Here is a 26,238-nt window from a genome sequence, read left to right as displayed (position 1 = left end):
CAAATCCACCCCAAATTCACCCCAAATCCATCCCAAATCCACCCCAAATCCACCCCAAATGCACCCCAAATCCACCCCAAATCCACCCCAAATCCACCCCGTATCTCTCCCAAATCCATCCCAAACCCATCCCAAGCCCATCCCAATTCCTGGGACTTTTGGGATCCCCCAAGCCCCGGGAATTCTCCCGCTCACCGCCAGCTCCTGGAATTTTTCCAGCAGCTGCGAGGTTTTCCTCTTCAGGGAAATTTCGCTCTCGGTGCTCCTGGTTTAGGGTTGGATTTGGGGGAAAATATTTGGGAACTGGGTCATGGAAGGAGTGGGAATTGCTGCTGAATTCCCCAAATCCTGGATTTGGGAACATTCCTAAAACACCCCATAAAATCCCAGGGAAGCTTTGGGAAAAGGGTTGGGAATTATGGGATGCTCATGGAGGGTTTAGGGGGATTTTAGGGGGATTTTAGGGGGGTTTTGGGGGTTTTAGGGCCTCACCCCTCCTTTAGGATGCTGTAAATGAGCTCCTTGGGGTTCTCGCTGCCGCCCAATTCCCGCTGATCCCGCAGCAGATCCGGGGTGGATTTGAGCTTCCAAGAAAGAATAAAAACCCCATTGCAGCCGGGGAAAAAAACCAATTTTATGGGGAAAACCCCCCCAATGTTATAGGAAAAAAAAATTATAGGAATTTTGTAGGATTCCCCCCAAATACCTGCAGCTCCACGCTCTGCTGCTCCGCACTCCCAAACCCTCTCCGTCCCCGCATCCCCGCCTCGCTCCCGGTGGGAATTTGGGGGACTTGGGGCCGGGCCCCGCTGGATTCCCGGGATTTCGGCGCATCCAGGCTCTGCGAGCGCTTCCTTTGGGAAGCGGCGGGGCCGCGGCTCCTCCTCGCCGCTCGCCCCCGGGGCAAATTCCCGTCGAATTTGCTGATCAGGGAATCCACCGAGGACAGCGGCTCCGTGTCCACCTCCCCCGGGTCCCCCGGCTCCTTGGTGCCTTCCTCGTCCCGTTTTCCAAAGTTTTTCCCACTCTGGGCGCGCGGGATCCCGCTGGGAGAAGCCGCGGTGGCACCGGGAAGGTCCCCGTGGGATTGGGATCTCCGCAGCTCCTCCGCCGAGGGCTTGGGGACACTCAGGAGCTCCTCACCCGAGGATCTGGGGACCCTCCGGGAGCCCCCGGGAATTTCCCCCTCCTCGCTGCCGCCGGAGCCGCGCCGGGGCCGCCTCCCCCCGTAGGGATTTTCGGGAAGCTCCGAATCGGATCCGCCGCTCCCGGGGGGTCCCGGCGGGGTCGGGAAGGGGGCGTCGCTTTTGATCTGCACCCCGAAAGAGTCGCCGCCTTTGTCGCCGCTGTTGAGGACCACGAAGGGCTGCCCGGCGATGCCCTGGACCCGCACGGCCACCCCGTAGGTGCCACCCTTGCCCCGCGGGGGTCTCGGGGGTCGCCGCGGCTCCTGGAGGTCGTTGATGAAGCGGATCTGGACGCCGTAATCCACGGGTTTGTCCGCCATGGCCTGGGCTGGAAAAATTGGGAAAAATTGGGGAAAATTAGGGAGAATTAGGGGAAATGATCCCCGAAATCCCGGCAGCGCTTTGATGGAGGGACGCGAGCCAGAGGACGCGCGGTGCCAGCGCTGCGGCGTGCCCAGGACAGCCCCGGGCTGGAAAAAATTGGGAAAATCAGGAAAAATTAGGGGAAATGATCCCCAAAACCCCGGCAGCGCTGTGCCGGAGGGACGGGAGCCAGAGGACGCGCGGTGCCAGCTCTGCGGCGTGCCCAGGACAGCCCCGGGCTGGAAAAAGGGGTGGAAATTGGGAAAAATTGAGGAAATCGAAGCCTAAAATGCCCACAGCAGCGCTGTGCCGGAGGGACGCGCGCCAGAGACGCGCGGTGCCAGCGCTGCGGCGCGCCCAGGCTGGCACAGGACAGCCCAGGCTGGCACAGGACGGGGCACAGCGGTGGCAGCGCCAGCGCCGGCATCGCTCCGCTGCTCCCGGAGCGGGGAGGGGACATCGGGGACGGCGAAAATCCCCCCCCGCTCCCCCCGGCCGCAGCGGAGCCTCCCCTGCGCTGCCGCAGAGCCGCGGGCTCGGCTCCCGCTGCCTTTTTTCCCCATTTTTCCCCGGTTTCCCCCGTTTTTTCCGGGTTTTCCTCGGTTTTTTCCCCGGTTTTCCCCGGTTTTTCCCCCGGTTTTCCTCGGTTTTTTCCCCGGGTTTCCCCGGTTTTCCCCGGTTTTCCCGGTTTTTCCCTCGGCATCAGATGAGCGGTGACATTTTGGGAGCAGCCCCAGGATGGAACCTCCCCCTCCCCGATCCCAGGGATCCTCTGGAAGCACCGGGAATGTGGCGTGGGGGGATTTGGGGATGGAAAAGCCGCGGTTCCGCCCCAAATCCCGGTTTTTCCGGGAGCAGCGGCGGCTGGGAATAAATCGGGAATGACGCGAGGAGCTGCGGGAGCCGCGCGGGTCCCAAAGGGGGTCCCCGGGGCGGGGTGGATTTTGGGATGTTTCCTGGGATTTGGGGATTTTGGGATGCGGGGATGGGTCCGGAGCGCCGGGAAAATCCCAGAAATCCCAAAGGGAAAGCGCAGAGCGCGGCTTGGGGCGGAGAATTGATCCCGGGTGGGAGAAGGGGGCGGGGAGGAGGGATGGGGTGCAAAAGAGGGATCCCAGAGGGATCCCAGAGGGATCCCAGAATCGGGATGGGATCCCAAAACGGGGATGGGGATGGAAAAGAGAGATCCCAGTGCAGATGGGATGGGATCCCTGCCCAGGGATGGGATCCCTGCGCAAGGATCCCGGCACACGGCCAGGATCCCACATCCTCCCATCACCCCGAGCCCAGGGAGATCCCACAACCCCGGAATCCTGTGGGATGCAGCTTTTCCCAGGGATCCGGAGGGATTTGGCCTGGAGCCGGGCCGGACGAGCAGTTTGGGATCCCCGTCCTTGCCAAATTCCCACTGCTCCCATTCCCTGGCCCCAAGCCCCGGGAGAGCCCCTCTGGGATCACCACAAACCCCACAAATCCCTGGAACTGCAGGGGAAGGATCCCGGGAGCGGAATTCCCATTCCCTAATCCCATTATCCCTGTCCCGTGTGCCTTAAAGAGATCAGAAACTGCCACCAGCCTGAGCCATTCCCGAATCCCTAAATCCCTAAATCCCCAAATGCCATCCTGCTGCCCCTCTGGAATCACCACAAACCCCAGAAATCCCTGGAATTGCAGGGGAAGGATCCCGGGAGAGGAATTCCCATGTCCTGATCCCACTATCCCTGTCCCGTGTCCCCCACGGAGATCAGGAACTGCCACCAACCCGAATCCCTAAATCCCCAAATCCCTGAATCCCCAAATTCCAAAATCCCTGAATCCCTAAATCCTCGGGAATGGGGGTCTGGGAAAGCAGGAACCAACCTGAGCGGGAAATGGAGCTCAGGGAAGCGGCGCCGGCAGAAAATTGGGAATTTTCCAGGTGGCCAAAGGGCAGCGAGTGACGAGGCTGGGGCGGGGAGCGCGATCCCGATGGGAACTCCGGGCTCGGGGAGACCTTTGGATGGGCGAGGGGGCGACCGGGACACCGGGAAGGGGACCGGGAACCGGGAAGGGCCCAATCCAGATCCCGGCCTGGCACGGGAATGGAGCAGGTGGAGAATCCACGGGGTGGGAGGAGGTTGGGAATGAGGCCGGGAGCGATCCCAGATGGCCCCGGAGCCGGCCGGGAAGGGGGGTTGGTATTCCCGGGATGGGAAAACCGGGACAGGATTGGATTTTCCTAAACTGGGAAAGCCGGGAGAGGATTTGCTCTTCCAGAAACCCGGGAGAGGATTTGGTTTTCCTGGGATGAGAAAAACACGGGAGAGGATTTGATTTTCCAGAAACCTGGGAGATTATTTCATTTTTCCCAGGATAAGAAATCCAGGAGAGGATTTGATTTTCCTAAATCGAGAAACCCGGGAGACGATTTGCTCTTCCAGAAGTCCGGCAGAGGGTTGGATTTTCCCAAAATGAGAAATCCGGGAGAGGATTTTCCCCAAAATAGAAATCTGGGACGGGATTTCTCCCAAAATGAGAAATACAGGAGAGGATTTGCTCTTCCAGAATCCCGGGAGGGGATTTCATTTTCCGGGATAAGAAACCCGGGAGAGAATTTGATCTTCCCAAAATGAGGAATCCCGGACAGGATCTGCTCTTCCCAACCGCTTTTGGGATGTTCCTGGTGGGATTTGGGAATTCAGGAAGGGCCTCAGGTGAGCCAGGCCCTGGCTGGGAAATCTCCCAGGAATTCCTCCCTCCTCCTGGAAAAGCTCCAGGAGCCGCCCCACATTCCAGGCTGGAAAAGCCGCCCGAGGAAAAAGGGATTTCACCGGAAAACCGCATGGAAAAAAGCGGGGAAAGGGAATTTCGGGGCTAAAAGTAACCCAAATAATGGGAATTATCCAGGAGGGTGACCAAAAAAAACCCCTGGATCCCACCCGGGGGATGGGGATGGGGTCGGGAGAGGCTGTCCCGGCCCCTCTGGAACGGCGGAGTTTCGGGAATTTCGGGGTGGCCGGGAGCCAGCGGCGCCCGGGGCGAGGCACAAAGAGCCTTTTGTGCCTCCGGCGCAACCCAGAAAAAGTTGTTTTGCAATTCCCAGAGCGGCTGGAAAACAGGGAGGGGGGGGGGAAGCTGGAGCTGCTTTTCCAGCCTCCTTTTCCAGGATTTTTTTCCTCCTCCTCGGGTCACGCAGGGAATTTCAGCACCGGGATTTCGGGGATGGAGGGAGGGAGGCCCTGAGGTCAAAATCGAGCTGGTCGGTCCCAGAAAAGGGAGGAAAAAATGCTGGATTATCCCAAAGAATTCCCAAAATAGCTGCGTTTGGATCCTGGCAATACTTAGGAATATAAATTTTCCCAAATCGAGCTCCAAATTATCCCAAATTATCCCAAACCTCTTCCAGCCCGGCTGATTTTGGCTCCTGGCACCATTTAGGAATCCAAATTTTCCCAAATCGAGCTCCTCAACCCCAGAAAAGGGAGAGAAAAAAGCTGGGTTATCCCAAAGCATTCCCAAAATAGCTGGGTTTGGCTCCTGGCCCCATTTAGGATGTTCCCAGCAAGGTTTTCCCAAAATTCTGCCCCATTCCCGAGTCCATGAGGCCCAAATAGAGCTCCAAATTATCCCAAATTATCCCAAACCTCTTCCGGCCCGGCTGGCTTTGGCTCCAGGCGATATTTGGGATCTTTCCCAAAATTCTGCGCCCTCGGCTCCTCCCCGAGTTCGCTCCCGGGCGCTGTTTGGGGCCAAAGTCCGGGATTTTGGAGCCGTACCCGGCTGCAGGACCGGCTTTTCCTGCTTTTCCTGCTCCTGCCGGGGCCGAAACCCGAGACCGGGGCGGGGTGACAATGGGTGACAGTGGGTGGCACCGGGTGACAACGAGACCCAGGGGGATGGGAGAGGGATTTTCACCTGGAAAAGGGGGCGGGGGTGGGAGCTGCACACGGAAAAAGGGTCGGGACAGAGATTTCCAGCTGGAAAAAGGGTCGGGAGTGGGATTTTCCGCTGGAGAAAGGGTTGGGAGGGCGATCTGCACACGGAAAAAGGGTCAGGAGAGGGGTGTCAATCTGGGATAAGGGTCAGAACAGGGATTTCCACCTGGGATAAGGGTCGGGACAGGGGTATCCAGCTGGAAAAAGGGTCAGGAGGGCGATATTCATTTGGGATCAGGGTCAGGACAGGGATATCCTGCTGGAAAAGGGGTTGTGAGAGGGGTTTTCAGCTGGAAAAGGGTCGGGAGTGGGATTTTCACCCGGAAAATGGGGCGGGAGAGGGATTTGCACCTGGAAAAAGGGTCAGGAGTGGGATATCCATTTGGGATCAGGTTCGGGAGAGGGATTTCCATTTGGGATCGGGGTCAGGAGAGGGATTTCCGTTTGGGATCAGGACAGGGATAACCATTTGGGATCGGGACAGGAGTATCCATCTGGGATCAGGATCAGGAACATCCATCTGAGATCAGGATCATCCCTCAGGTGCCGCCCGCCAGGCTCCCTCCCGAGCTGAATTCCAAGAATTCCATCCCAGCCCCTGCAGCGTTCCCGGGTTAATCATCAACCCCAAATCCAGGAAAATCCCGTTCCAGCCGCTTCCAGGGAAAACAAAATCCCGGTCCCGGCCGGCCCCAAAGTGTCCCCGCCGTGTCCCACCGGCGTCACCGCCGGGATCCATTTACAGTTTCCAAGGAAATCGAGCCCTTGAAACCGGAGCCCTTTGGATAAAATTCCCCAGGTGGGAGCGAGGAAAAGCCTCGGGATAACCGGGAACGAGGAATGATCCCAATTCACCGGACCCCAAAAGCGCTGCGGGGTTTGGGGTCGCTCTGGGTTCGACCCGAATTCCTCATCCCGGAGGGGCTTGCCCTGGATTCCATCCCGGATCTCATCCCGAATTTCCCCATCCCGAGGAACTCGCCCCAAATTCCATCCCGAGAAATTCACCCCGAATTCAGTCCCGGATCTCACCCTAAACTCCAGCCGGGATTTCACCCCGAATTCCCCACGCCGAGGAATTTGCCCCAAACTCCGGGGGGGGAGCCCGGGAGCGGGAACGGAAACCCGGGAATGAGCGCCCGGGAATCGGAACGCGGCAATCCGGGGGCGGGGGAGAACCAAGCGTCCTGGTGGAGGGCGCCCCGTGTTTGGGGGGGTCCCCAGGGCGCTGCCCCCTCCCCGAGCACCGGGGGCTCCGTGAGGTGCCCCGAGCTGCCCCAGCCTCAGCTCGCACCGCACCCAGCGCGTTTCCCAGCAGTTTATTGAGTTGGGGGCCCCGGGGGGGGGGCCCGGGGACCCCCGAGAAGGGGTTGTGGGGGTCAGAAGCGCCGCTCGGCGTCGGGGACGCGGCCGTCGCGCAGCTCCCGCAGCCGCCGCAGCACCCGCGGCAGCTCCAGCTCGCCGAGCTGCCGGTTCTCCCGGGTCCGGACGCTGACGGTGCCGCGCTCCCGCTCCCGCCGCCCCACCACTGCGGGGGCACGGCCGTCGGCGGCGGCTCGGGGTCCCCGCGCCCCCCGGCCTGCACCGGCACCCCCCAAGCGCAGCAAACCCCCCACCCCCGGGGGACACGGGGGTCCCAGGAGTGTCTGCGGGGGGGTCCCAGAGCAGTCCCGGAGGGCTCAAAGGAGGTCCCAGAGGGGATGGGGGTCTCAGAGGGGCCCTGGGCAGGGGGGTCCCTAAAACGGCGCTGGGGAGTTCCCGAATGGATCTCAGGGGGGTCCCAAGGGGGGGAGTGAGCTCCAGGAATCCCAGGGGGGTCTCAGGAGGGGTCTCGGCAGATTCCTGAGGGGGTCTCAGAGTAGTGCTGGGGGGTCCCAGGGGATTCCCAAAGGAAGGACCCAGGATGTGAATGGGGGTGGGGGCACGCAGCCACTCCCGGGGGGCTCCCGGGGGGCTCCCGGGGGTCTGCAGGCCATGCCCCACCCTTACCCAGCTGGAAGTTGTAGTGGGCGAGTTGGGCCCGGCGGATCTTCCGTGCCAGGGTGGTCCCGGGGTCTCCGTCCAGGTCGGCCATGAGGCCCCCCCTCCTCAGCACCGCCTGCACCTGATCCCCCGGTGTCAGCGAGGGGCGCGGGGGGACATGGAGGGGTGGGACGGGGGCCGGGGGGGTCATAGGGGGGTACAGGGTGAGGGTAGGACACGATGGGGGTGCTGGGGGAGCACGGCGGGGTCACACACTCACCTCCCGGGCGTAGTCCTCGACCTCAGGGGTCTGTGGGATGACCACAGCCTGCAGTGGGGACAGCCAGAGCGGCCTGGGGGCACCAAGGGTCACTGGGGGTCACTTGGGGACAGTGGGGGTCACTGGGGAGCACGGGGGGAACACACAGGGAGGGGGTGCCCCAGGGGCTGCGGGGGTGTCCCCGGGATGGAGGTGCCCCAAGCACGGAGGGGTCCCGGGGATCCAGAGGGTGTCCTGGGGATCGAGTGTCCCCAAAACCAGGGAGTCTCTGTCCCATGATGGGGCACCCTGGGACAGGGGTGACACCGGGGATGAGGGGGCCCAAACATCTCGGGGTGTTTCTGGGAACCGGGGGCGTCCCCGGGGATTGTGTCCCAGGGACTGGGGGCTGTCTGAAGGACTGGGGGGAGCGTGGGGTGTTTGTGGGGACCCCCTCACCATCGCCCGCCGCAGCTCTCGGCCAGCACGGCCACCATGCGCTCCACGGAGCCCAGCACGGCCCGATGGACCAGCACCGGCCGCGCCGGGCCCCCGCTCGGGCTGGGGGGAAACGGGGGTCAGGGGGGGCAGGGGGGCCCTTGCCCCAATACTGACACTGCCCAAATCCCCAGTTCCGCCTTCCCCACCCCAATCTTGAGACTCCCCAGCCCCGTGTCTGCCCCCCCCAATCCTGACCCCCCCCGGCCCCATTTCTGTCCCTCCACCCCAATCCTGATCCCCCTCCCAACCCCGAGTTCTACCCTCCCAATCCTGACATTCCTCAATCCCAATCCTGCTCGCCCAGCCCAAATCCTGATCCCCCCACACCAATGCTGAACTCCAGCCCAATCCTGCCCCCAACAAATCCCCCAGTTCTGCCCTCCTGCCCCGATCCTGCCCCGTTCCCAATACCTGGCATATTCCAGCTCGAATCTCTCGGGCATCTGGAAATCCAGCTGGATGGTGCCGCACTGGTGCTGCCGCCCCAGAGCATCCCGGATCTGGATATCGATCTGTCGGGAATAAAGGGGAGGGGGCGCTTCCAGAAGGGTCCTGGTTTGCCCCCTTTGGGGATCCCCCCTCCCCAAAATCCCTCACCTTGGGCCCATAGAAGGCGCCGTCCCCCGGGCTCAGCTCCCAGGGCTGCCCGAAATTCTGCAGGCTCCGCTCCAGCTGCTGCAGGGGCGGGTTGGGAGGGTCAGCGGGGCACAGTGCAGGGGGCACGGTACAGGGGGCATCATCGCACCTGCTCAGCGCGATCCCAAGTTTCGGGGTCCCCCAGGAATCCGTCAGGACGCGTGGCCAGGGCCAGGCGGAAGGAAAAGCCCAGGACGGCGTAGACAGTCCGGATGAAATCCAGGGAGGAATCAATCTCGCTCTCCAGCTGGGAAAGGGGTGTCAGGGGTGCAGGTGATACGTTCTGGGGGGCCAGGAGGGGTCAGGGGGACGGGCACCTGCTCCAGCGTGCAGAAAATGTGGGCATCATCCTGCTGGAAGCGCCGGACCCGTGTCAGCCCTGTCAGGGTCCCGGGGGGCTCGTTGCGGTGCAGGACCCCAAAATCTGCCAGGCGCAAGGGCAGCTCCCGCCAGGAGCGCGGCCGGTGGGCGAACATCAGGCTGGGGACGGACAGACAGACAGGCAGAGCCCCCAGGAGCCCCATGGGCACCCCAGGACCTCGTGACTCACCAGTGGGCCGGGCAGTTCATGGGTTTAAGGGAGAGGGTCTCAGGGGTGGCAGGGACGGAGAAGATGTGGGGGCTGTAGTGCTGCCAGTGCCCCGAGAGCTCCCAGAGCTGGGGGCTGAACAGGTTGGGGGTCACCACCTCGCTGAAGCCCCTCGCCCGGTACTCGCTCTGCGGGGACAGGGACGGGGAGGATTTCAGCTCAGCCCCACAGCATCGGCCATGGGGGCAGCAGGGACTGGCAGGGGCGAGAGCCGTGGCCATTGGGGCACGCCAGGAACTGGGGGGCAACTGTGAGCAGAGGGGTCTGGGTGTGAGGGGACGGGGTGCAGTGGGGTCTGTGGGGGGCACAGGCAGGGTCTGGGTGTCACGGGGGACGCAGCGGTGCCGAGCTGTGGTGGGGACAGGGTGCAGGGAGGTCTGGGGGATGGGGTCAGGGGAAGCCGCACCCGGATGAACTCCACAAGGGCGTTGTAGACGTGGGCGCCGCGGGGCAGGAAGAAGCAGCTGCCAGGGCTGAACTTGTGGAAGAAGAAGAGCTCCTGGTCCTGCAGCGGGGAGGGCGTCACCGGGGGGTCCCCATGGCTGTGGGGGACCCCCCGGCCCCTGGCAGGGCTCACCTTCCCGATGCGGCGGTGGTCCCGCTGGGCCGCCTCGTCCTGCGCCCGCTCCCACTGCTCCAGCTCCTGAGCGCTGGGGAAGGCCACGGCGGCCACGCGCTGGAGTGACCGGCCCCCGGCCCCCCCCCACAGCGCAGCCGAGCTCTGCGGGCACAGGGGGACGTCAGCGGGGCCGGGCACGGGGCCCCCACCCGGCACCTGCTGTACGGGGGGGACGTCAGCGGGGCCGGGCACCGGGACCCCCACCCGACACCCACCGTGAGCACACGCAGGGCTCCGATCAGCCCCGTGTGCCGGAGCAGGGGCCCGCGGCAGAGCTGGAGCAGGGGGCCGCACCTGAGGGATGAACGGACGGATGTGGGGACAGTTGTGGTGACCCATGGCCCCCCCAGTGTCCCCCGTGCTCACCTGTAGACTGTGGCCGTGGGGGATGTCACCTCCTCGAGCTGCTCCAGCTGGAATCTGTTGTGCTAAGAGAGGACAACAAAGAGATGGGTGACGGTGGGCTCGGTGGCCTTAAAGGGGTGACACCGAGGGGGAAGTGACACCACGCTGGGGGGGAGGACCAAGGCGGCGACAGCGGCACAGGTAACACCAAACGGGGGTGACACCGGTCCCGATGAGCATCACCCTGGTTGATCCAAACCAGTCCCCAGGCTGGCCTCCCATGCCCCATCCTGAGATGCGGAGGGGACGCTCTGGGGAGGGGGGGTCTCACCTGGAGAAGCTCGGCCAGCTGCTGGCGGGTGGCCTCGAGGCGCTCGAAGCGGTGTCGGGCACGGGCGAACGTGGCACAGGCCTCCTCCAGCGCCGGCAGCTCCACGCTCTGCACGGTCCTGGGGGCACGGGGGCACGCTGGGGACACGCCGGGGACACGCCGGGGACACGCCGGGGACACGCCGGGGACCCCGCGGGCACCGCGTGTGCCCCGTCCTACCTGCTGCCCATGTGCACGTCGCAGAAGAAGCCGTCCTCGGTGGCCCGGGTGCTGCAAAGCGTCGCCCCGAAAAACTGCTCGGCCACCGCCCCCAGGACGCAGGCGCTGGAGCGCCAGAAAGCCTGAGGGGACATGGGGGACACAGAGGGGACACAGGGGACACAGCGGGCTGTGAGCGGAGCGGGGCGCAGGTCCGGCACCCCGGGCCCCCGGGCTCACCTCCCGCCCCTCGGGCGTGGAGAAGTCGAGCAGCTCCAAGTCGGTGTCACATTCCAGCGGCCGGTCCAGGTCCTGGAGGGTCCCGTTCACCCGGGCCACCAGCGCCGCCTCCGCCAGGCCAGCCCTGCAGGGACATCAGGGACCCTTGGGGACACCAGAGACTCCGTGGAGATACTGTGGGGACCCCGTAAACCCTGCGGGGACCCTGTGGGGATCATGGGGACCATCCCCCACAGTGGGAACCATGGGGACACGCTGGAGAACCCCTGAACCTCGTGGGGACTCTGTGGGGACATTGAGGACACGGTGCGGACCCTACGGACCTCGTGGGGACACCTCAAAGGGCCTGGGAACCTTGACAGGACACTGCGGGGACCGTGGGGACACCCTGGGGACCCCTGGGCCGTACCCGAGCTCCGTGGCCACCTGGAACGGGGTGGTTTGCAGGGCCCGGCCGGGCAGGCGGCGCCCGCCGGGCAGCGCGATGCGGATCGGGGTCCCGGGCGGGAGGCGGCCGCCCCCGGCCCCGCCGCCGGCCCCATCCCCGGGCCCGTCCCACCGCTCCGCCGCCGCCGCCGCCCGCAGCCGCTGGAAGAGCCGGAGGCGCTCGGGGTCCGGCCCGGACACCTGGGGACGGGGATCACCGGGGGGGTCACCAGGTCGCCCGGGGCGTTACGTGGCCGGCGGGGCCTGGGGAGCGGGGGAAAGGGGCGGGGGTGGTGGCGGGGTGCCCCTGGGGCGGCGGGGGCTCCCGGGGGTCCCTCCCGAGCGCACCCGGTGCCGCCGCGGGGCTCCCGCCAGCAGCAGCCGCGGCCCCGCGCGCGCGGCCATGGCGGACGCTCCGCCCCTTCCGCCGGAACACGGCCCGGCCCGGGCTCCGCAACGCCGTGCTCCCCCCGCGGAAGCCGCATTGGACTCGCCCGCCCGTGCGGGAGCGCCGCAGGCGGGACGGAACCATGGAGGGAGAGGGGGCTCGGACCCAGCCGCGGCGGGGGCGCCCCGCGGGCCGGGGGTGTCCGGAGCGCACGCGAGAAAGAACGGACCCGCCAACGGCTGGTTTGGTACTTTTTATGCAGATCCTGAAGCCCACACCGGTATCAAACAGGTACGATGGAGGCAACTAAAAACCAACAAAAAATAATTAAAATAAATCAAGTAAAATCCCAACTTCATATAAAAGCCGCGGGGGCGGCCCTGGGTGTGGGGGGGACCCCTCTGAGCCCCCCGCCAGGCTCCGGCTGCGCGTGGTGAACGATCCCAGTGGGAATTAAAAAGTGATTGTTATATACACACAGTGATCCTGGGGGAAAAAAAAAACAAAACAAAAAAACCAAACCAAAAAAAATCAGAAGATCCCCAAATTAACCCAAACCCAACCGACAGTCTTCCCGAGCAGGGGCGACGGGCTTGGGCCTCCTTGCTGCCAGAGTCCCACATCCCATGGAGCTCCAAGGTGGGTTTGGGTGGGTTCCTCGACCCTTTTTGCCTTGTTTTGGTGCTTTTGGCAGACAGGAGGAACAGGGGGGTCTCCCCTCCCTGCAGCAGCAATTTGGGGATCGGCTGAAAACCAACACCCCAACACCACTCAGCGCTCCTCTCGAAGCTTTCAGAGTTTTTTTTTTTTTTTTTAATTTTTTTTTTTCGTTTTTTTCAACTACTACTGAAGTTTTTTTATTTAACAGCAACGTGGCTTCTTCTTGTTAAAACATTGTTTTGTGTCTGTTTTCTTGTCTCACCCAGTGCTGGGGGGCTGGGGGTAGAACCAACCAAAAAGCACAGAACATTTAATTTAGGAGAAGGTTACGGGGGGTCTCAAGGGGAAGAAAAAAGAAAAAATGAAAAAAGAAAAAAAAAAAAAGAAAAAAAGAAAAAAAAAAAAAAAAAGAAATGAAAGGGCAGCCCCGGGAGCTGGGCAGCTGCTTCAGTACCGGGGAGGAAAGAAGGGGCGCTTAGGGGTGAAGAAGGGGGCTCCCCCCCTTCCGAAGGGCGGCCGTGGCCGCTTCAGGCTCTGGAAGGGGTCTCTGCCGCCGAAGGGCTCCCGCGGGCGGAACTCGGCGCGGGGCGTGCGGAGCAGGACGGAGCCGCGGCCCCCGGGGTCCCGGTGGGCGGGGGGGCCCAGCCCGCGCGCGGCCCCCAGCTGCTCCCGGGGCAGCGGCCCGGGCCCCGCGGGCTCTCGCGAGCGGGGCAGGGCGTCCCGCGGCTGCGCCGCCCCGAAGTGCTCCTTCAGCGTCCCTTGCATCGTACCGTGCTCCTTGGGGAAGGCGCCGGCGCCGTGCTCCAGGGGGGGCGGCGCGGGGAAGGGGACCCCGCCGTGCTCCCCGGCCGGCGGTGGCTGCGCGGGGAAGGGGACCCCGGCGTGCTCCCCGGGCACCGGGGGCGGCGGGGGCGTGGGGAACGGGACCCCCGCGTGTTCCACCGAGGGGGGCGGGGGGACGCCGTGGGGCAGCGGGAGCGGCGCGGGCGTTTCCTTGGAGAAGGGGTTGGCGTGATCCACCGACGGCATGCGCGGAGGGACCGAGTGATCCCTCGGGAAGAGGCTGCCGTGGTCCTTGGTGGGAGCGGGCGGGGGCACGGCGGGCGGCCCCACCGGGTCCCGTGGGAAGGGGTTCCCGTGCTCCAGGGGAGGCGGCGCGAGGGGCGGCGGCGGCGGCAGGTGGTGCTCGAAGGCGGGGCTGAAGTTGTTGGTTCGGAAGTTGTTGACGCTCTCCGGGAAGGGCGGCACGTGCTCCTTGTAGGGCGCCGGGAAGCCGCCCATGCCGGGCAGCTCCGAGGAGCCTGAGGGCCCGTTGTCGAAGGCGCTCCCGCCGCTGCTCAGCTCGAACCAGCCCGCCCGGCTCCCCTCGCGCCCGTGGCCCCGGCTGCCCTTGCCCAGCACCCGGATGGACTCCACGGTCTGGATCGGCTCCCCCGACATGCCCCGGCTCGAGGCGTTGTGGTAGCCCAGCGTCTCGATGGGGGCCCCCTTCTCCTCGGTGCTGTCGGGCAGGTCCAGGCAGGAGGAGGAGACGCGGGTCTCGATGCGGTAGTGCTCCTCCGGCGGCTGCGGCTCGCCCTTCACAGCCCCGGACAAGCTCCCCACCTCACCGGAGCTGCTTTTGGGAATCTGCCCAAAATGCTTCTCCTCGGAGGGCTTCCGGGAGGCGTTTTTGAGCATGTTCTTGAACTCAATGGTGGAGGTGGCGGAGATGGAGGAACCCATGGGTTTGTCCCCACCCGCCGCGGGTGGTCGGCTGGCGGGGCTGGGGAGGGCGTTCTGGGGGCAGAAGAGCGAGCGGTGGGGAAGCGCGTGGGGCGAGTCCGAGTATTGCTTCTGCGGGAGGCCAGGTTTGGGCAGGGTGTTGTGGTTGGAGTCCGGTGTGAAGAACACATCGTTCTTGCTGGGCGACGGGGACCCATCCGAGGCCGAGTCCTTCCCCCTGCGGCCGTAGCTCCCAAACATCCCTGGGGACGAGGCCAGCGGGTCGCAGCTCTCGCTCTGATCCAGGATAGACCTCATGGCCGGGGGGAAGGACGGCTTCACGCCAAACTCCTGTGACCGCTGACCGTAGCTGGACAGCACTGGCTGGTACTCTGCAGAATCTGGGAGTTTACTCGATTTCAGGATAGACTTGACCGGCTTCTTCTCCAGGTTCAGCATGGCCGAGGGCGGCGGCCCGGAGTAGTCGAAGTCGCGGTAATCCTCGTCTTCTTGGAAAGATGTGTCTGGGTAAAACTTCTCCTGGGAGGAGTCCATCAGGGAGGAGGGCATCTCCCTGCTGTCCGCAGGCGGCTTGTACAGGCTGGCCGGAGATTCTCTGCCAAGGCCGAAGGGCCGGTAGCCGTGCACGGAACTGGGAAGTTCTTGGGAATATCCATCATCCCGGCCCTGCAGAGGCGACCTTGTACTGCTGGGAGTCGAAGAACCGGGGCTCATGATTTTCGACAGCAGGGAGATCGTGTCGACGTTGCTCGACGTCGGCTTGTCCATCATCTCGTCCTGGGTGGGTGTCCCGCTGCGCTCGTCGCGCACCGGCGTCCCGTCTACATTGTCCATGGAAGTGCTGGTGGGACCACGCTGGAAGTCAGAGGTGTGACTCTCCGTTGCCATGCTGGACCCCAAGCTGCTGAGAATGGGAATATTCAAGTTCAGGCCACTGAAGCCAGGATTTCCCTTCAGGAAATTGTGTATCTTCATCTCCAAACTGGGAGAAGGGGGTTCAGATTCCAGCTTGGCTTTTGAAATTTCGGAGGACTGACCCAGTGAGGTTTCTGTTGGCAAAAGGGAGGAAGGACTGGTAGGGTGGGAACTGGAAAATCCCAGGGAATTGGTTGGTGGTTTAAAACCAGAGCTTGACAGTGCTGGGGTATGTCCGACGGGAGCCTTATTGACTGAAGTGGAGGAAACCTCTGCAGTGGTCGAGTTTGGAGAATAACCAAAACTTTTGGCTATAAAGGACTGCGGATTGGAAGGAACATTCCTCCCCTTCATGCATGGCACGGTCGTGTTGGCTGGCGATGCCGAGGTGCTCTGCGAGGCAGCTTCTCCCGACTGAACGGTGTTCCCAGCCACGCTCTGCAGCAAGGACGACAGCCCTGGAAAACAGAACTGCTGTATCAGCTACTGAGGGCAGAGGCAAATCACCCCAAGCCACTGCCACGGGAAGGGCTCCTGTGTTCGCCGTTCCGTAACACCCCCTCAGGCTCTGGCCACAACAAGGACTGGATTTTGCTGCAGTGACAGTAGCACCCAGTGAGGTGCAACCTTCCACCAGAGGCTTGGATTGATCCACAAATATAAATTACACCATCGAGTCAGTTGGGTAAGAGTCTGGTCTGCAGCCAGGAGTGGGAACCCCTGCCCTGCTGGCCGGGTGACCCTGGCAAGGTGCCGGAGCAGGAGCAGAACCCTCTGGGAAACTTTCTGCACATAAGAAACACAGAGACCTCTCAGTCTCCTGTCCTGCCCAGGAGCCTCACAGGGAATGTTCCAGACACGTGCGCTTCGGCCGCAGCACAAGCAGGAAGCACAGAGAAGTGGCAGATCTCACTGATCCGTGACACCTGTGCTACCTGAGGACCATCCACATGTGCCACACACGTGAAACGTTCCAGTGAAGTTTTTCTCCCTCTGTTCTCACTTAGGACAAGCAGGGCAGCACGTTTCAGCCCGGCCACTGTCCCCAAACACCAGCCAGCCCGCCCCCAACACCCACCCCAGTACCTTGCAGCGCTGGCGCCGTCTGAGTCTGGGTTTTGGAGAGAGCCGACAAAATGCTTTCCGGAGTTATCTCGACTTTGGAGAGAATATTCGCTAATGGATTCGAAGGAGCAGACGGGGTTCCCAGGACAGGAGTCTTCAGGCCACTGGCAAGAGCTGTGGGGCTGGTCGGCGTCCCCGGCGAAGGTCTCGAGGCGGGACTCACCCCTGGGGCGGGAGCACACACCACTCACCTGCGCTGCTGCGGCAACGCACGTGCTTCTGACTCAGGTCTCCCACAGGCACAACTGAGCACGAGCAAGGAGGGGCTCAAGGAGTGACACCGTGTGCCAGAGACCGAGCCAGAGCTCCGAGAGCAGTGACCCACTCACCACCCAGCTGCGTCAGTGCCGGCGCCCACGGCCCGGCTCAGCACTCACCTGTGCTCTTCATCACCGATGTCAAACTGCTCAGGATGGAGCTGATCTTGGCCAGGTCCACGTTGGCCAGGTTGGGTAAGGCGAGTGCCGGTGCTGGAGCGATGGGAGCTGTGCTCACCACCTTCGGAGCCGGGGGGGTTGGAGGGGCCGGGGCCGGCGTCGTCACCGTCCCCGAGGCCGTGCCGGCCACAGCAGCCGACGGCACCGCTTTGGGGACACTCTCAGTCTTGGTGAGGGCCGGGGCCGGAGCAGCCTGTTTGTCCTTCCTCTCCTCCACTGCAGCAGAGAGGGTGGAACAAGAGCAGAAAGGTCACTCAGTCCCCCAAAAAGACTCAGGGCACATCGGTTCTGATTCCCACAGATGTACAGACATCTTCGGTAAGTGTTTTGGGAGATGGACATGGATCGCAGTGGGACTGGGACTTCCCTGCTAGTGCCAGGAGATCCAAACCCAACAGCCCCGGCCCACAGCCCAGCACGGGCTTTGCGCCTCCTCCACAACCCAAGTGAGGCTGGAGAGGGCTGGTTTGTCCTGCAGTTCCCCCACGACAATCACGTACCGATGATTTTAGACGTATCGTCCTCCACATCGGAGAGCTCCATGTCTTCCACGTCCCGATTGTCTGTCGCAGGCTCTGGAGAGACCATCTTGCGGCCTCCAGCTGCTGGAGACCGGGTGCTGTTCTCCTCCCCCATGCCCTGGAAAGGGGACTCGGAGCCTGTTGGAGATGGGGCGTCCATGCTGGGAGAAGGGACGGGAGACTCCTCGGGATCCGGAAGGGTTGCTTTCAGCTGGTCCAGCTTTTTCTTCAGATTGCTCACTCGATTAGCAAATGTTTTATAGGCCTAAAGAAGGAAGGACACCAGACTGAGATCTTTCACGCCTCAGTCACTCCCCTGAGGAAGCAACATGCAGCCTGAGAAAACCAATTCCAAATCCCTGGACCCTGCAGTGGTAAGAACTCGGCTTCTCTGTGGGACTCACAGGGCAACAACCACAAAAAGTGGGGAAGATAAAACCTTTTTCCACTGACTTGAAACAATTTTCATAACTCCCCTGTTTTTTAACAAATACATTCTGCCCATTTGGGGCTTTTGGCAGGGTCTGGAGGGTGTTGGTTGTTTTTGTAGCACTTTACTACCGTCCTTTCTTCGCTTGTCTAGTTCCCACATAAATCACAAGTTTCCAGAATTCAGGATTTGTCACACTAACTGTAATTTTGCCCCATTTAAGAACCTAGAGGGGCTCCAAAATTCCAGCAACACACACAAACTGAGCTTCCAACTGCTGGATTTTGAGAGCATATCCTTGTCTTGCCCAAAGCCTCAATTCTGCCCTCTTTGGAAACCACCCATACAACAATCCCATCAACTTTTTAATTTGGGAATAGAGAGATGAGGCATCTTCCAGCCTCCGAGGTGCCCAGTGAGCACAGGCAGATGCTGTTCCACCTGTGGAGGATCCAGAAAAGGCACACTTACATTTGCCACCACCTTGACTTCTTTGTACTGTGCCTCATAGAATATCCCGGCATTCTCCAGCGCCTCGGTGAGCGAGGGGCCGTTCTTCACTTGCTTGTCCAAGCCATTGACAAATTCCTCCAGCTTTGAACTTGCTTCTTCAAACTCCTTGGAGAACTTCTTCCCTCCTGTTTTATCTGTAGGGAGATGAACACCATGGAAGTGAGCTGCCACATGCCATGGAAGTGTGGCCTCAACAGCAGCACCCGGGATATCGCGACAGCGGAGCTGCACACTCCCAGACCACCCGGGTCATGCACTGGGATCTGGCAAGGAGGAGGCCTGGTTGCTGGCAGTGTTGGTTTTCAGCCGGTCATTCTCTTGGTCTAAGCTCTGCACCTGAGAGTTCCTGCAGGGATTCAAACTAACCAAGATTTTTGGCTCCTGATTGCTGGTTCTTAACCCCACTCTGAAATTCTGGCGTTTTCCGTCTCGACGGAACCGAGGAGCTCCCACCACTCCTTGGGTGCCCTCGGGGCTTTACCTTTCAAGCACTTGAGTGTCTCGGTGCTGCAGACGTCCACCCTCATAGTGGAAAGCTGCTTCTCCTTCAGCTCTATCTGATCTTCCGAGCGCTTGTACAGCAGCAGCTCATCAATGAGGGACTGGGGCTGGAAAAAAGCAAACAGGAAAAGCCTCCTCATCACATTCCAGGGAAGAGAAGCCCTGCCTCCACTCTGGCTCCAGACCACTTCCAAGCGAGAGCTAACCCAGGAACCATGTGGATCCCAGGATTTTTAACCTCAAATCTCACGATCAGCAAACCTGGGCTCAGGCAGGAGCTGCAGTTACACAGGTCTCCTGGTTAAGAGCAGGGACAGGTCTTTGCATTTCATGAACGTGTTCCCCTCTGTCAGGGGACCGAATTCAGACCAATTTCTTGCCACTCCAGACTCCTCTTCACAAGGATGTTCTGAGCCTGCCCAGACCCTCCCCATGTTGGCCCCGTGGGTGTCACAGCCCCCACATCACAGATGGCTCTTGGGCCTGGGGTCACCCCACATGCAAACCCCCCAAGCTGGGGGTCAATGCCATGGGTCACTTCCACTCACAGACTTACTCGGAATTCGGCGACAATCTTAGACTTCAGAGCAGCTTTCGGGTTGGTGGAGGCTGTGGGGATAAAGGAAAATTGTGAAGAAATCAAGGAACCACATCCCAGTGGGAAGTCAGTCACAACAGGCAGCCTAAGAAAAGGTATTTTAAGATAACTCCATGTGTTACCCATCACATCCTCCCCTCCATGCATGAGCCCCTCAATGCTCCGGGCTCCTGGCAGCTCATGGGGCATGGACACGTGCAGCTGGATTGGGACCAACAAGTGACACTGCTGCTTTTTAACATGCTCTTAACGTTTCCTGGGCACACCTTTTCCCCAGGAAGACGAGTTCCTGCAAGGGTTGATCTCACGGCCTTATCCAAGGAGTTACAGCTCTCTACAAGGAAGGGAATGTTATTCCCAAACTGCCAGACCTGGAGCTGGCATGGAGCCCAGGTTTCCTGTGGGCAGGGTCTCCCCTGGAAAATTCCTAGGTCTGACCATGCCCAGGGCCTTAACAACTGTCACACCTGGTTACAGGGTGGGGGAACGAGTCCTGCTGGCAAGAGACTGAATCCATCACATTCTGGACAAAACAGGAGAAATAGGAAAGAAGAAGTGAGGAGCTGATGAGAAGCAAAGCGCTAAACCCTCCATCCATGCTGGATACAGTTCTGTCTGGGAAAGCAGCTTGTGGTGTAAAGCCCAGTAATAAACACTCCCAAACTCTTCTGTCCTTCTGATGTCACCCTGCGCCTCTCGTCAAACCTGATGTCCCACACGTCACACCTGACATCTCACCACCTCCGTGGGGACCACTCAGGGCTTTGGCACAAAAGGAGATCATTAGGGCCGCTCTGTTATAATAAATTCCCTCGTGCTGGTCTGAGTCCTGAGCTGTTGGACTCCCACATCCTGTCCCTGCACTCCCAGCTCCAGGTGCCCCCTCCCAGCCCAGCCTGCTGGGCAGGAGTGTTCCTGAGCACAAAGGGAACGTCCACCTCCTGCTTCTCTCTGTCTTCTCTCCATCTCTGACCAGTCTAAGACCAGTTTCCAAGAGGTTCCACCAGCTCTCTCCTCTCCTGTCCACAACCTCTGCTCTCCTATCTTATTTCTGCCTCACTTCTTTTCTGCACATAGTGGTTTTCTACCAACACCTCCTTGGTGTGCACGTCGTGGGGCCCTTCTGAGCTGCAGGCTCAGCCTTTCTGCTCCTCGAGCAGCCAATTTCTGCATTAGTGCACAGAGTTCACAGTGGTTCCTTACTTTGTGATTTCTTCCACGGCTTATTCGGTTTGTTCAGAGACTCTTTCAGCTGCTTCTGAGTTTTGAAAGTGGTACCTGGAAAACATTTCATTTTTGGCAGTCTGGCATTATGGGAGTCCTGTCAGAATGTGGTTTTTGGTGCCGTACAGTTGCACGGTGAAAGAGTGAACAGAAATTTGTTTTAAAATACCTTGACCAACTTCCTTAGAGGAGCTGCTGGATGCCCAAGAGAACCTCAGTTTACTCAGGAATGCAGCAACCTGGGGGTGGTCTGCCATTTTTAAATCAAGTTTCTGTTTGCCCTTACACTAAGACAGTTCAAAAATCACAGTAAAAAGGGAAAACACAAGGAATCTAAAAATCAAACTCTTTGGGGAGGCTGTAATGGAATCAGCATCGAACAGGCAGCAGTGCCCCTTGGGAAAGCAGCCACAATACCTGATTTACCTGAAATCTCACAGACTTGTTTTCAGGTTACAGAAATGAGGGATTTCAGAGCAGAAGCACAAACGTCACTTCTCAGCATGCAACGCCCAGCTCAAGCCTGTCCTCGTGCCACAGCCCGACCCGAGACACCACGTTCCTCCTGCTGTGATGGCCACCGGCCCTCAGACCACTCCTGAGGGCTTCCTGAGCACCTTCAGCTCGCGATGATGTGAGTGAAGCCAAAACCTGATTTCCTGCAAGTACTGGAGCATTGGCTAATCCCTGGTTTTAACCAACTCCACGTGTTTCTTCCCTAAGGACTTGAGGACTCTTCACCCTCCAGCTTTGCTTCTGCCTCTTCCTGCCCCACAAATATTATTACTTAAATCAGCCTGCTACTGAACAGGACCCAGAGGTAGAGCCAGAGCCCCCTGGTCAGGATGTGTAGGACCATCTCAGCCTCACGTTCTGTTTGCTCTCAGCTGGAGCAGTTCCAGCTCATGGGAAAGAATTCACAGCTGCCTTCAGAAAGGTACAAAAGAGGTGAAGCAGGAGAATCCAGCGCTGCTCACGTCCCACACCCGGCTACGTTACAGCCTGTGCCAGGTGCAAATGCCCCTCATTCCCCTCAGTGGCCCCAGACTATCTCTACAGCTTCGCCGAGCTCACGGGGCAGTTTGTAAGGTGACAAATGAGGAGCGTAAGTAACTTACTCAGTGCTTCTTTCAGTGCCAAAATGGTTTCCTCGGGGTACACGTTTCTGTCCTCCCAGATTTTGAAGATTCTTTCGATGGATTTGGAAACGGATGGATCCCTGGAAGAGAAGAGTTCTTTACCCCCTGGCTGCAGGACACTAGTGTGAGGCTTCCCTCACTCCACCTCACAGGATAATTTGACCCGAACCACCCCCGTGTGCAAATTAAAACCCAGCTCACGCCCACCCTGGCCCACTCTGCAAACACGTGGCTGCTCAAACAGAACCCTTTAAGTTCTGCTGATGTTTCTACAGAGTTCGAGATGTCAGCAGAAGATTCCCCCTTTCTGAGACACTCGGCCTCCCAGCACCCCGTTAGTTCATTACTCACTTCACTAACGAGGCGGCCTCGGGAAGCACCTCTGCGAAGGTGTCCCGAAAGACAATGGCATTTTTCCTCTTGCAGTTCTGTATGACATCATTGGCCAAGTAAAAAAGGTTCAGCCGATGAGGAAAAGCAGCTGAGGACAAAAGAAAACTTAGAGTCAGCATCAGACACAAGTACCACAACAACCACACCTTGATCCCAGTATTTCAGTGCTGCTTTTGGGAAAGTTTCAGAGTTTTCAAGGTCCAGCAGGCAAACCCCAGGGGCTAGAGAGGGCACCTGCAGTTTACAAATGATTTCCAGACTCCCCCAGCTATGCTCACTCCTCTGACCCTCCTCATGTTCAAAAGCTCCAACCTGAGTTACTTCATCAAACCCCTTCCTCAGGGTGGGTAAAGCTCATCCACATGCTAACGATGGTAATGAGCCCCTTCACTTCACTAAAGGACATTCTCAAGGACTGAGAGGGTGTTACTCCACATGCTCCTGTGTTGTCACCTCTCACCCGCCTGTGTCACCCCCGGATGCAACCAGATTCAGTTTTATCCACAAATCCCTCATTCTCTATCCTGCTTCATTTTCCAGTTGTCCCTACGTTGGTAGAGCCACTTCCCACAGCACGGCTGTGCCTTGCAGCTCTCCTGGTCTCCAGGATTCCTCTCAGGAAGCTCAGCATCCTTCCTGGTCCAGAGCCCTGGGTGGGAGCTTGCCCCTCACTCACAGCCTGAAAAAGCTCCCAGCAGAAACGTTCTGCCCATGCTGCCCTCCCGACATCAGGGAGAGCTCACAAGTGAACTCCAGTTCAAAAGGAAGATCCTGCACAGGAGATCCTCCTCTGAGGGGAAGCAGAGCTGAGGACACAGGAAAAGGCTTAGCTCAGATGGGTCCTCAAATCCCCACGGGTCGATGTCCTTAAGCCTCCCTGAGCCCCTGCCAGCAGCACTGGTTCTCCTGCGCCCTTGAGCATCACTCCAGCCTCGGGCGAGGAAGGACACGGGGACAGAGCCCTCGGGAAGTCCCTGCTCCTGAAGCCCTGTTCCTCCACTGTCCCTGCCCCGGGACACACAGCAAAGGCGTGAGAGCCAAGCCACGAGTCACTGCCAGCAGCTGCTCACCCCCAGCCCCACACGGAGCCCCGGCTCCCACATCCCAGAGGAGCTTTTATCCCTGACCCTGCTCCTCTGGCCGCCCCAGCTCCCACATCCCAGGAGAAGCTTCTCCAGCACAGACTCAGCGAGCCAAGGACTTACCACCAGAACCTGTTGCTCACAACCTGTGCCCTGAACATGCTGACAGGGCAGGCTGAGGTGGGTTTTCTGGAGCCCAGAGCGCTCTGCTCTGCCTGGAGGGCTGGGAATTCAACTGGAGCAGGGCTGCACTCGCCTGGCTTTCCAAAACAATTTGGAGCCAGCTTTCCCCAAAATGCCAGCCTCAATAATCTCTCAGATCATCATCCCATTGGAATGGGGCTTCTATGATTTAGTTAAACCAGTGCTCTAGTGCCAGTTCTCCTGCTGCTCACTGGGTGTTCCCTCCATCCCAGAGACGTTTCAGCAGCAGAGACCAATGATTCCAGATCTTAATAATGTAAAATAAATTTCAAAAAACTATGAACCTTTGATTTAAACAATCCAACATCTACACGGGAGAAAGAAATCTGGACTGGGGCTCCAGCCTGACGCTGACCACACAGAGCACCACCTGCCCAGAGCCAAGTTAGTGCCACAGTGTGTAAACCAAGGTACCACAGAGGAGGAGAGACCCATGCTGGGTCCACAGGAAGGCTATGGAGATGATCCACAAAGAAAACCAAGGGTCTTTGGCTCCAAGAAGCAACAGACTGTACCCAATGGGTGAACAGCTCCTCTCAGCTTAAACCAGCGAGGAAATACGGGCAAGCAGGAAACTGCAGAGCTGAGCCCACCCCAGCCCTGCCACCTGCTCCAAACCAGGCATGATGGCACCAACATAAACGGCATTTCAGAGCCTGTGGATGGGTCCCGTTTAACTCACACTAAACACGCTGACCAGACCCTCCTGCACGGACACTCGGATTCCCATCAGAAACCTCCCAAAGGTGGAGATACAGCAGCATCTCCTCGCAGGAACATTCCTGCTGGGAAGCTCTGGCTGTGACCAGCATGGCTCACGCACAGGATGAGCCTTGACTCAGAAGCGAGATCCCAACAGCAACGTGTCAAATACCAGCACTCCTGTTCTTCCTAAAAGGACCCAGTTCTGTGTCCCAGGAGCCCCAACTCCACCACATTCCCCCTTGCCAGGAGCTCCCTGGGAAGAGCAGATTTGATGTGTTTGTAAGAGCTTTGGAGTTAAAACATTTAAAGACTCAGAAAGGAACCCAGAGCCACCTGTACTCGCTGTGGCACCACCAGTGAGCTCCTCTGGCTGGGACAGGGACTTCCCACAGCCTGAGAGCTGTGAGGTCCTTGGGGCAAAGGATGAAGTGTACCATGAAGGGAAAAGCAGGAAAAAAGCCCTATGGAAGCAGGAAGTAACCAAACAATCAGGGGTCAGGGCATGGCAGCATTGCAGCCGCTGTCAAGGATTGGTTTGGTGGGATGAGGTAGTTAACGAGGGACCTGGATAAAAGGAGGGGTGTGGAGGTGAGATCCTCACAAGGGCAGTGAAGGGAAACTTTGAAAGAATCCCACAAAATCCAACAAGAATTCCAGGCTGGTGCCAAGGGCTCAGGGCAGGAGCCGACAGCGCAGCAGCAGACAGGAGCCGGGGCAGAAACAGGGCATCAAGGACCTGAGGGTGGGAACAGTTCAATGGCTTTTGATGAGCCTGGGAAGGGGGAAGGAGTGATGGAAGAGCACTGAGGGCCTAGGGAGGAGCCAGGACAACTGTGACAAGGGACACCATGTCCAGAGGAGTTGGCACATCCCGAGGAGAGATGGGCTGGATTTTCTTCAGGGGGCATGCGCTCGGAGAGCCCCAAGGATGATGCCACAGTGCTAAGGGGGGTCCAAGGGAGGAGGATTTCCAGGAGAGCTGGCAGCAACAGCAAGGCAGGAGGACCCGGAGCACTTCCTCCAAGGCTCTCACCTTCCTCTCCTTAATCTCATGGAGTACAAACAAAACAGATCAAACTCTGGGGAAAGAGCATCTTCTGCATTCTGCAGTAGTGCCTCGACAGAGAAACTCAACTCTCCCAAACTTTCCAAAAGGTCCAGCACACACTTTGCAGTGGGAATGTTATCTCCACGTTCCTGCCAAGCAAAGCTTCCTTGAACTCCCACAAGAAGAGTCAAACCTTCCCACAGCAGTGGAGATAACACTGCTGTGCTGAACCTCCTGCCAACACCAACCTTCTCCCTCCAGGCCAGGGACGCATCCTGATGGGCACTGCAAACCCCAGCGCTGGCACCCGGCCTGGCTGTGCCTACCCCAAGCTGCTCTGGCCAGGCAGGGCACAGAAACAGGCCCTGGTCCTGGAGGCTCCAGAGTCCTGCTTTAGGAGATAATGGATTCAGGAGGACAAAGGTGCCACCACTGAGGTGCAGGCGAGCATGTTGTGTTCTTCCAAGGATGACAAGGTGATGCACACGGGACAAGAGGGAACGTTTTCAAAGTAAAAGCGACAGATTTAGATTAGGTGTCAGGAAGGAATTCTTCCCTGTGAGGCAGTGAGGCCCTGGCAAAGGTTGCCCAGAGAAACTGTGGCTGCCCCATCCCTGGAAGTGTCCAAGGCCAGGCTTGGAACAACCTGGGATAGTGGAAGGTGTCGCTGCCCATGGCAGGGGGTGGGACTGGATGGGCGTAAAGGTCCTTTCCAACCCAAGCCTTTCTATGACGATGAGCCCGACGCTGCGCAGCGGCCGCCGACACCGCTCGGTCCCCGAGCCCCGATGGCGGGGCCGGAACGCCCGGCCCGGCCGCGCTCGCTGCGCCCCGTTCTGCCCCCGGCCGCCCCCCGGGCCCGCACTCACAGCGGCGCAGCCACTTCATCCAGTGGTACACGATGGTGCTATGGTGCCGCTTGTTCTCCAGGCACCACGAGGAGAGGCCTTGGATCGACTCCATCGTGTTGGTCACCGCCTGCAGCTTCCTGTCGAGCGAGGCCTCGAGCGCGCCGGCCGCGGACGAGGCGGCGGCGGCCGAGGAAGAGGAGGAGGACGAG

The 26,238-nt window shown here is 60.0% G+C and overlaps 3 protein-coding genes across 7 annotated transcripts in view; all 3 read right to left on the bottom strand.

Moving 5' to 3' along the window:
* Nucleotides 1-6,583, bottom strand: part of CGN (cingulin) — a 14,996-nt gene extending 8,413 nt beyond the window's left edge. Inside the window, exons 1-4 of one of the 4 annotated variants that reach the window (XM_042026524.1) lie at nucleotides 6,497-6,583; nucleotides 707-1,515; nucleotides 493-584; nucleotides 196-265 (exon numbers count right to left, since the gene is read on the bottom strand). In XM_042026524.1, coding sequence (XP_041882458.1) covers nucleotides 196-265; nucleotides 493-584; nucleotides 707-1,507 — 963 coding nt within the window. In that variant the 5' untranslated portion in view covers nucleotides 1,508-1,515; nucleotides 6,497-6,583. Of the gene's footprint in view, nucleotides 1-195; nucleotides 266-492; nucleotides 585-706; nucleotides 1,516-1,847; nucleotides 2,471-3,410; nucleotides 3,499-5,173; nucleotides 5,327-6,496 lie in introns of those variants that run through there. The other 3 variants (XM_042026435.1, XM_042026356.1, XM_042026265.1) reach the window with 3 other exon arrangements.
* A 184-nt stretch (nucleotides 6,584-6,767) lies between these two features.
* On the bottom strand, nucleotides 6,768-11,983 carry TARS2 (threonyl-tRNA synthetase 2, mitochondrial). The gene is made up of 18 exons (XM_042026866.1): nucleotides 11,919-11,983; nucleotides 11,554-11,771; nucleotides 11,145-11,268; nucleotides 10,926-11,047; nucleotides 10,707-10,824; nucleotides 10,397-10,458; nucleotides 10,246-10,324; nucleotides 9,989-10,132; nucleotides 9,818-9,916; nucleotides 9,373-9,539; nucleotides 9,140-9,302; nucleotides 8,932-9,069; nucleotides 8,784-8,861; nucleotides 8,598-8,698; nucleotides 8,145-8,246; nucleotides 7,707-7,779; nucleotides 7,454-7,568; nucleotides 6,768-6,992 (listed from the first exon to the last, which is right to left on the bottom strand). The coding sequence occupies exons 1-18, from the start codon at nucleotides 11,973-11,975 to the stop codon at nucleotides 6,844-6,846; spliced, it is 2,109 nt and encodes a 702-aa protein (XP_041882800.1). The 5' UTR covers nucleotides 11,976-11,983; the 3' UTR covers nucleotides 6,768-6,843.
* A 215-nt stretch (nucleotides 11,984-12,198) lies between these two features.
* On the bottom strand, nucleotides 12,199-26,232 carry RPRD2 (regulation of nuclear pre-mRNA domain containing 2). 2 transcript variants are annotated; one of them, XM_042026640.1, is made up of 11 exons: nucleotides 26,048-26,232; nucleotides 22,098-22,227; nucleotides 21,726-21,826; nucleotides 20,587-20,661; nucleotides 19,342-19,394; nucleotides 18,766-18,892; nucleotides 18,243-18,418; nucleotides 17,321-17,606; nucleotides 16,761-17,036; nucleotides 16,345-16,548; nucleotides 12,199-15,716 (listed from the first exon to the last, which is right to left on the bottom strand). In XM_042026640.1, exons 1-11 carry the CDS (start codon nucleotides 26,139-26,141, stop codon nucleotides 13,066-13,068), a joined length of 4,173 nt encoding a protein of 1,390 aa, XP_041882574.1. In that variant the 5' UTR covers nucleotides 26,142-26,232; the 3' UTR covers nucleotides 12,199-13,065. The 2 variants fall into 2 exon arrangements, with proteins under 2 accessions (XP_041882574.1, XP_041882662.1); XM_042026728.1 differs by lacking the exon at nucleotides 20,587-20,661.
* Between the last annotated feature and the right edge of the window lie 6 nt (nucleotides 26,233-26,238).

Source organism: Corvus kubaryi, unplaced genomic scaffold (genome assembly GCF_017639235.1).
Source record: "Corvus kubaryi isolate FWS band 111438036 unplaced genomic scaffold, C.kubaryi_AGA036_p1.0 119, whole genome shotgun sequence".
NCBI lineage: Eukaryota > Metazoa > Chordata > Aves > Passeriformes > Corvidae > Corvus > Corvus kubaryi.
Note: the sequence above shows the minus strand (reverse complement) of the source record. Positions and strands in the feature narration are given on the sequence as shown.